The 9863-nt window shown below is 43.1% G+C and overlaps 1 protein-coding gene and 1 non-coding gene across 8 annotated transcripts in view; both read left to right on the top strand.

The window, feature by feature from the left end:
* RCC1 (regulator of chromosome condensation 1) overlaps nt 1–9863 on the top strand; it is a 25038-nt gene that overhangs the window by 851 nt on the left and 14324 nt on the right. For 2 of the 7 annotated variants that reach the window (XM_046662245.1, XM_046662240.1), the window contains exons 1-3: nt 7–186; nt 927–967; nt 8267–8401. Coding sequence is in view for 2 of the 7 variants with exons in the window: in XM_046662238.1 (XP_046518194.1) it covers nt 809–967 (159 nt within the window). In the remaining 5 variants the exon portion in view is untranslated. Of the gene's footprint in view, nt 1–6; nt 968–8266; nt 8402–9684; nt 9766–9863 lie in introns of those variants that run through there. The other 5 variants (XM_046662243.1, XM_046662242.1, XM_046662241.1 and 2 more) reach the window with 4 other exon arrangements.
* LOC124240524 (small nucleolar RNA SNORA73 family) lies at nt 639–842 on the top strand. Its single transcript, XR_006888913.1, has one exon. It is a non-coding gene; the product is annotated as a small nucleolar RNA SNORA73 family (small nucleolar RNA).

Here is a 9863-nt window from a genome sequence, read left to right as displayed (position 1 = left end):
CAGAGTCCTGTGGACCATGACTGAGGAGACAAACCATGCAGGAAACAGCTCTAGAGCACCGCACCTGGATCTAAGTAGATCCGGAGTGAAAGAAAAATTTGCTTTGATCGGTTCTACGGTACTGCTGGATTAAGCTTTTACCTACCTTGTTTTGCAGTGTTTGCTCAAGATTCCAAATGATTTGAGGTGAGTAAAACTACGAGTTGCTTTTGGCTCATCAGTGTTTGCCTGTCAGTATTTTGCATAAAACATTAACCATTCTGAGTTTAGTTCCTTTCGCGAACATGATGCTACTGTTCGATACATTGTTACATCTTTAATTCTCGTGTGATGGGGAAGATTTCTACTTTGCAAATGAAAAAACTGACCGTTTCGGTGACATAGCCAAGGTCAGTTAGCACAACTTGCGCATGAGCCATATAACGTGAATCTCCTCCATGTGTGTAAAGGAGGTAAGAGTTCAGTATCATGGACAATCCTTTCCACCATAGAGGAGATCAGGTTGCGCATATGCATACTCCTACAATGAATAACGGGTTCAGTAGATGAACCATGAAGTAGTCTCAGATCTACATGTGTAGTATGGGATGAAATCTCTTAAATGTTTTGAGGAGTATAATGCTGTTTAATCAGGCGTTCCAACGTGGATACCCCGGGAGGTCACTCTCCCCGGGCTCTGTCCAGGTGGCGTAGGGGAGCATAGGGCTCCGCCCCGTGATGTACAGTCCTTTTCCACAACGTTGGAGATGAAGCCGGGCCTTGAGTCTGCGCCTGCATATTCCTACAGCTTCTCAGAGTCCTGTGGACCATGACTGAGGAGACAAACCATGCAGGAAACATCTACTATACAATTTGCAGTTTAAGTAAGATGGTAAATATGAGTCTAATCCTCTATATATTTTTTTTTTTTTTCCATTTTCATTCAGGAGAGAAGAACCTCACCACCAAACTTTGGCAGAGAGACTTGGTAAAGTGATTAATATACTATTTTTGGAAGATAAGGTGGACAATATGAAAATCTTATAATCTTGGGTGCATTTTTCTTTTAAAAACTGCCCTTTAGATGAAATCAAAGGGGAACGGGAGGTTAAAAGTGCAAATTCTAATGTGTAGCCCTAAAACCAAACCTTCAGAACTGGTAGAGTAATAGTATGTTCCATTGGCCAGGTGCCCACAAAAATTTATGAAGAGTTCCAGAAGACACTGAGTATGGGCAGATCTGTTATGACTATGGTCCTTTGGCCTAGGAGGCCCAGAGACCATAAGACCCATTCAGAATGCCTGTGAGGTGAAAACTTACCATAATGACACTAAGATACTACATCGCCTTTTTTACCCTTCTCTAGTAAACTGGATTTTCTAACTATTAAACCTGAACAGAAAGCAGAACTTAGATGCCTTTCATTTAAGAAATCCATATCCGTTTGTAATGTGTTTATGAACTATAATAAAGATGATTATGCATATTTGTGTGCTTCGTTTTTATGTGGAAATGTGATCGCTGGCAGCTAAAAAGCATTCTATGGCTGGAATTGCTTGTTAGAAAAAATACTACAGTTGATGCCTGATTGGTTCTCTTTAGCTTAGTATTGTCACTTGTTTAGTGTTGGGAAAATGCATATTCTGACTCACTGTTACATAGGACCCATGTAATAGCTGCTTGGATAAATCTCGTTTTCATTATAGTCAGATAGCTAGTTAAATTCAAATGTGGGAAATGGTTAAGGCACTGGTCTCTAATGAATTTAGGTGTGTTCTCAGATGATACCATAGGCCGCTGGACGTGGCTTTTGAATGATAGATCCAAGTTCCTAATTGGACCAGTCTGTCTTCAGTTTCTCATAATGTAGTACAGGCAAATTGACGTTAACAACTACATGATTTGGTACAAATGTTAAGACACAGCTGTTAATACTACTTAAGCCTCTACGATCTGTAAGTGGTACACCTGGGCCTGAAGATTTGTCAGGCTACCTGTGAATGATGTATGCGTCACAATGGAACCCTTGTCAAGCCCATGTACAAGCTGCCAGCATTAGAGGGAAACGAGGCCCTGAAGGATGGGGACTAGTAGGGAACCACCTAGAAGGTAAGAGTGGATTCTGAGTTGGGCTATGAGTGAATTTCACAAGATAGGGTGAGTAAACTGAAGCCATTGGAGTCAGGTTTAAGGGAATGGGGGGTTATTGGATCATGGCCCAAACTGCCACCGGGAATGGCCAGGTGGACAGTCTGAAAGGCAGTATTCAGGGCAAAAGGATAAGGGTGCTGAGAACTAGTGAGTACGGAACAGCCATGATTACGGACAATAACTCTGGAAGATGTTGGGTGTTTTGACAGGAGTACGGTGAGGCCTAAGGTCATCTGCCTGAACTGGTAGCAACACTTGTAATGCTTATCTGTGCCAGGCACTGCTCTAAGCATTTCTCATGTTAATCTCCGCAATTTAGATACCTATTAATCTAATCCACTTTCAAGTGGGAAAATCCAGGAACAGAAAGGCTAGATTGCCCACATCCGTAACCAGGAAGCGGAGCCTCTACAAATGCATCAAACCCCTGCAGACTTGGAGGGAGCCGGATGCAAGGCAGGATCCTGTTTCTCTCCCCAGGACCACCTCTGTCCAGCTCTCATTTTGGTATTATTACCAAGTACTGTCTTGGTAGAGAAGATGCTCAGTAAAATGAATAGTGTTTTTTCCTTACAGCCAGAGGATTTATAGGGTTTTTGGTAGAAATTATCAGGTAGAGCTGGGTAGCTGATGCTGGGCAGGAAATAATTCTCATGGTGTCCAACTTAGCTAAAGCAAAGATGTCAGCCCGTATTCTAGGTCCCGCTGTGTTTTCCTCAAGCTTCGGCTTGCCACTTAACCTCCCTGTAGACCTCCAGACTGTTGTGGTCTTTGTCTGCATATCGACAGGCTTTGTTGCTCGAGTCAGAGTCAAGACTGCCTGGGTTTGAATTCTGATAAAACCACTTGCTGTTCATGTGACCTTGTGCAAGCCACTTAACCTCTGCCTCAATTTCTTCATCCCTAGAATGGGGATGATGGGATGATAAAAGTACCTACATCTTGGGGTTCTAGTAAGAATTAAGTGAGTTAATATTTGTAAAAAGCTGCTTACAGTCTCATAATGAGTACAATGAGTTTAAAATTCTCTAACTTCCCACGCAAACAGCTAGGGATATAGTATCGAGTATTAGTGAATAAAGTCTACCACCATTTGTCCACTACTAAACCAGGCTTATCTCACTGAGAGCCACCCCCTGCCTTTCCAGGAGAGAAAAGGAAAGATTTCAGGGGTCAGTAGCTTGCCCAAGATCACCTAATTAGTAACAGTATTTGAATCTAACTCCAAGACCATGTGATACACTATTAGCCTTGAAGAAGGCTGTGGGGTGGAGTCTGCGTACATTATTTCATCTAATATCCCATGCACCTTTGTAAAGTAGGCAGTCTCTTTGTGCCCATTTTGCAGATGAGGAAATTGAAGTTGGAGGATTTGAGGAACTTGCCCACGTTACACAGCCAGTAATTGATAGAGCGTGAGTCTGAGCAAGGCATTGGCTATAGAACCTGTGCTCGCATGTCGCACCTCGAAAAATATTTCCGCCTAGTTTAAACCGCAGAACTCTTGTTTTAAGCTAATGGAGTAACCACTGCACTGTAAGAACTCAGTCTCAGTTGCAATGAATTATAAACGTACTATGTGCATAGCTTTACTTGACTCTGGAAAATGTCTAAGTGGAGATGAGTATAGTCCTAGGGAGCGAGAGCCCTTCCCTGGCCATCCCTCCCTCTTTCCCCCTTTTCTTTGTGCATGTCTTTCCCTCAGATGGATGGAACCCACATCTTTATGCTAGTACGTGATATTTGGTGAGGATTTGCCCTGTGCTTGGCATTCGTTAATCCTTACAACAGCCCTATGCAGTGCAAGGACTTGTATTAAATCCTTCTTATAGAGGAGGAAGACAATCAAGGTTAGATTATTTGCCGAAGGTCACACAGTGGGAATTGAAGGTCTGTCTCTAGACCCTGAACTCGCAACCTCTATCCTCACTTCCCATTGCCCTAAGTATAAAGAAGGCTTCTCTCCCAGGCAGGACCAGCACCTTGAACATTCCATCATGATAATTAGCATTCTGATGTGATTATTTTTCAGGTGATAGTCATCTAACCTACTAGTTGGGGAATCCTCAAGGAATAGGACCCTATGTGTCAACTCAGTACCTAGTACTATGCCTGATACATAGCAAACACTGGTTGTCGACTCCATTTTTCTGTGTTCTAATTCCTTGATTTCTGCTTTGATCTTTATTATTTATTTCTTCTGTTTACTTTGAGTTTAGTTCCTCTTTTCCTAGTTTCCCAAAACAGAAGCTGAGGTCATTGATTTGAGACCTTTCTTTTTTTCTAATATAGGCGTTTAGTGGAATAGGTTCCGTTTTGATTTCATCTTTGACCTATGGGCTACTTAAAAAGTGTTCGTTTTTAAATGTTTAGGAGTTTTCCAAAGGTCTTTCTGTCATTGGTATCTACTTTAATTCCACTGTGGTCAAAGAATATACTTTGTGTGACTTGAATCCTTTTAAATTTACTGAGACTCGTTCTGTGACCTGGAATATGGTCTGTTTTGGTAAATGTTTCACGCACACTCGAAAAGAATGTGTGTTGTACTGTTATTTGAAAAAAGCAAAGTGAAGTGTTCTATAAAATGTCAGTTAGTTCTAATTGATTGAAAGTGTTCAAGTCTACTATATCCTTGCGGTTTTCTGCCTACATGTTCTCTCAGTTATTGAGAATGGGGTATTGAAATCTCCAGCTGTAGTTGTGGATTTGTCTATTGCTCCTACAAGTTCCATCAGTTTTTGCTTCATGTATTTTGAAGTTCTGCTATTAGTTGCGTATATGTCTAGGATTCTGCATTTTGATTGACTCCTTTATCATTACCTTTTTTATCTCAATAATATTCTTTGCTGTGAAATCTACTGTCTCCTATTAATAATAGCCACTCCAGCTTTCTTTTACTGGTGTTACCACAGTATGCCTTTTCCCTCCCTTTACTTTTAACTTATTTGTATATTTATATAAAGTGCACTTCTTGCAGTGTATAGTTGTGTTGTTTTTTTAAATTTCTTATGACAATCTCTGCCTTTTAATTGGAGTGTTTAGATCTTGTTTGCTTTTGTATGATTAATTTGCTTAGTTTTGAGTCTTCTCATTTTGATATATGTTTTCTGTTTGTCTCATCTATTCTGTGTTCCTTTTGTCCTCTTTTTCTGCCTTTTTTTAAAAAATTGAGTATCTTTTTCTGATTCCATCTTATCTTTGTTGGCTTACTAGCCATAACTTTGTTTTATTTTGTGGTTGCTTTAGAATTTGGTACATATCTTTAACTTAGCAGAGTTTACCTTCGATTGATACTGTATCACTTCACTTACTGTGGTACAGAAATCTTACATTTCTCACCCCCGTCTTTGTTATTGTATTTTATTTCTATATGTGTTACAAAACCCATAATACATTATTTTTATTTAAACACGCAATTAGAAAAAATCTTTTTTTTTTTTTTTTTACCAAGGAAGATTAGCCCTGAGCTAACATCTGCCAGTCCTCTTTTTTCTGAGGAAGATTGGCCCTGAGCTAACATCTGTGCCCATCTTCCTCTACTTTCTGTGTGGGATGCCTACCACAGCATGGCTTGCCAAGCGGTGCCATGTCTGCACCTGGGATCCGAACTGGGAACCCTGGGCCGCCAAAGCGGAACGTGCGCTTAGCTGGCTGAGCCACCGGGCCAGCCCCAAAAAATCTTTCATAGTTATTCATGCAGTTAAATTTCCAGTGCTTTTCATTCCTTTGTGTAGATCCAAATTCTCATCTGGTATCACTTTTCTCTGCCCAAAAATCTTCCTTTAACATTTCTTTTACTATGGGTCTGCTGGTGATTTTTGTGTCTGTGTGTGTGATTAATTCTTTCAGCTTTTGTATGTCTGAAAATACTTAATTTCACTTTCATTTTTGAAAGATGTTTTTGCGGGATATACTTTACTGGATATAATTTTGCTGGAGTACTTGAGAGTTGTTGCTCCACTGTCATCTTGTTTGCATTGTATCCTTTGTTCCTCTGTTGTATCCTTACCTTCTTCCTCTGTACATAACATCTTTTTTCTGACTGCTTTTAAGATTTTCTATTATTGGTTTTGATCGGTTTGATTTTGATGGACTTGCACTTGGAGTTCCTTGAGCTTCTTGGATTTTGTATTAGTCAGGGTTCTCCAGAGAAACAGAACCGATAGAATGTATGTGTGTAGATAGATAGATATTTATTTTAAAAAACTGGCTCATGTGCTTGTGGGGGCTGGCAAGTCTGAAATCTGTAGGGCAGGTTGGCAGGCTGGAAATCCCAGATTATGCAGTCTTGAACCCAGAGACAACCTTGGCAGAATTCCTTCTCTTAAAGCCTTGAACTGACTGGATGAGGCCCACCCACATTATAAAGGATAATCTGCTTTCCTCAAAGTCTCCTGATTTGGGCTGGCCCAGTGTCGCAGCGGTTAAGTTCACCCCTTCCGCTTCAGCGGCCCAGAATTCACCAGTTCAGATCCCAGGTGCAGACCTATGCACCACTTGTCAGGCTGTGCTGTGATAGGCATCCCATGTATAAAGTAGAGGAAGATGGGCGTGGATGTTAGCTCAGGGCCCAGTCTTCCTCAGCAAAAAAGAGGAGGATTGGCAGTGGATGTTAGCTCAGGGCTAATCTTCCCCCCCCCCAAAAAAAAAAAAGTCTACTGATTTAAATGTTATGGTATGTAAAAAATACCTTCACAGCAACATCTAGACTGGTATTTGACCAAACAGCTGGGCACCAAAGCCTAGCCAAGTTGATGCAAATTAACCACCACAGATGTGTAGGTTCATAGTTTGGACATTTTTAAGCCATTATTTCTTCATACGTTTTCTGTCCCCAGCTCCTCCTTGTTTTCAGTGTCTCTAATTACATGTATATTTGGCCAATTAAAGTTATTCCATGGCTCACTGATGCTAAATTCACTTTTTTAAAATTCTTTTTTCTCTCTGTGTTTCATTTGGGGTAGTTTCTATTGCTATGCCTTAAAGTTCACAAATCATTGCTTTTGCAGTATCTAATCTATTGTTAATCCCATCCAGTGTATTGTCTTCTTAGATATTATCTTCTTCAGTGTATTTGTCTTCTTAGATATTGTCAAGAAGTTCACTTTGGGTCTCTTTATATCTTCCATGTGTCTACTTAACTTTTGAACATATGGGATACAGTTATAATAACTTTTAATGTCTTTCTATTTCTATCTGTGTCAGTTCTGGGTCAGGTTCAATTGACAGTTCACCTTACTGTGGTTTGTGTTCAACAAATAAAACAATGATAGAGTATGAAACAAAATAGATATTTAGGTTCAGAGAAGGAAAAGGTAAGTGGGGCCAAGGAAGGCTTCACAGAGATGAGGACTGAATTGAGCCTTAAAATATATCAAGGTTTCAGCTGGGTAGGAAGGCACCTGGGAGGGAGAACAGCCTAGACAGAGTTGAGAAGGTAGGAATGAGGATGGATGGGGGCCTTCAGAGTACAGCACAGAGGCTAAGGGGGAAATGGGAAATCAACAAGTTGGTACATTTACCACCTGGTGCTCCAAGCACAGCACTGAAGAAATATATAAGCAGGGCAAGGTCTCACAGCCATGATTTAGAGAGACTAACCTGGGGATGTAGGTGGAATGAAATGGAGGGGAAGGGATGAGAGGTGGGAGCAGAGGCCAGGAGGATGGTGCATTAGACCAGAGGGGCGGAAATAGAAAAATGAAGAGGAGAGGAGAGGGAAGAGTCAGAAAAGTTAAGATCTGAATCTATACTTCTCAGAGAATCTTAACCTTGGCTTGAAGGCAGAAGTTGGAGTCCAGATTATGGGAAACGAGTTTTATTTTGGGTGTTGGGTCTTCGGGGTAGTGGCATAGGACTGAAAGGTAGAGGTCAGAACCAGACGAGAAGAACTGCCCTCTCAGTTAAAAGGTGATGGCTTAGCCCTGAATGAGAGTTCTGGTCCCCTTTTACCACTTGGATGATGACCCCAGAGGACTTGCTTAACCTCTTGGAACCTCATTTTTCTCGTTTTCCAAATGTCATGAGGGTTTTGTGATGAACAAATAAGCTAATGGACACGGACAGATGTGTTTCTGTGGTTCACAAAGGGTTTTACGAAATAGGTGATGATAATCATTTTACAATTACTTTAAGTCACGTGAATGAATAAGATCTTGGAGGAAGACAGCAGAGAGAGATCAGAGACCCCAGGGGTAAAACTTGGAGAAATTTCACAGGATATCATCCAAAAGAGAAGTCCATGATGGAGGCAGAGGTAAACTTGGAGAGGTAAGAGACCCTGGAGATGGACAGTGCTTTGGGGTGGGCTTTGCGTAGTTGAAGAAATTCAGTTGGTAAACACTCATCAAAAGTGTCCGTCTAGAGTTGAGGTATGATAGAATGACTTTCAGAGTCACAGTCAATATGAAATGGAGAAAATACCCTCAGCAGAGCTCACTGCCCTGACATGGGGAACCTCCAGACATAATCAGATGCCCTGAAGGTCACCTCGGGGAACACCTGAAATCCTCAAGGACTGTTCGAATCCATCCTGAAGAAGGAGTGTGTTAACAGGAGAGGGTAGTCTGCTTGGTGCCTATTTTCCATCACCAGCTGGCAACCCCAATTCACACCCTTATCTTCCTCTTTTTTTCTTTCTCCCCAAATCCCCCCAGTAGATAGTTGTATATTTTTAGTCGTGGATCCTTCTAGTTGTGGCATGTGGGACGCCGCCTCAGCGTGGCCTGATGAGCAGTGCCATGTCTGCGCCCAGGATCCAAAACGGTGAAACCCTGGGCTGCCAAAGCGGAGTGTGGGAACCCAGCCACTCCGCCCCGGCCGGCCCCCCTTATCTTCTTTCTTATCTGATCTCCCTCGCTCCTGTTCCCCCAACTCCTAGTTTCCCTTTCCCCAAGTCCGTTCTCCATTTTGTTTAATAAAAATCTGTTATGTCACTCACGTGCTCAGATCCCTTCCAGAGTTCCCATTGCCTCAGGATAGAGGCGGGATTCCTTAGGCACACAGGATCCTGCTGCCATGGTCTGTCCCTCTCCAGTTCTCTCCCCTGACATTCCCACAGGCACCCTCTGCTCCGGTCAAACCTTGGCAGTTTCCCGTAACCACCCCGGGCTTTCGTTGCTTCCTGTCATTGCAAGGGGTGCTTCTCCTAGGCTGCCCTGCCCTCTTAGACTTAACTTGAAAGCCTTTCTTAAGCCTCAGGCTGAGCCAGATGTCCCTGTGCGTACCCTTGTCAGAGCCCTGTGTAGTTGTTGATAGTCTGATTTCTCATCTTTCTCTTGAGAGCAGGGAAGATCATTATCTCTTTCCTCCGTACAGTCTCTTCCACACAAGACTTTCCCCAAAATACCTCGATTTCAAGCAGTCTTTCTGGTTGTCAGTCCACTTGTCCCTGTTTGGAGTCTCCAAAATACACACCCAGTACACCCGGGCGAGGATGGAGAGAGCCTGGTCAGGAGCTCCCTAGCCAGAGCGCGCCACTTGCACTTCCCGGAGTGGCCGCCAGGGGCCGCCGGGCTCTTTGTTTTCCTTTCTGGCCCGGGGTCGGGGCCGGAGGCCTGCAGAGCGCATGCTCTGGGGCAGTTCGCGGCCGGGCCGGCGAGCGGAGGAGTTCCTTGTGGCCGACCTGCAGCGAGGTAGGTCGCCGCCGTCACGGGCGGAGGGTCCGGGCGGAGGGCGGCGCGCGGGACGGCCACCGTCGGCGCGCGGGCGTCCGCGGCGGACCGGGGCTTGT

Source organism: Equus quagga, chromosome 5 (genome assembly GCF_021613505.1).
Source record: "Equus quagga isolate Etosha38 chromosome 5, UCLA_HA_Equagga_1.0, whole genome shotgun sequence".
Taxonomy (NCBI): Eukaryota; Metazoa; Chordata; class Mammalia; order Perissodactyla; family Equidae; genus Equus; species Equus quagga.
The sequence above is the reverse complement of the archived record's forward strand: the minus strand, read 5'-3'. Positions and strand labels throughout refer to the sequence as shown.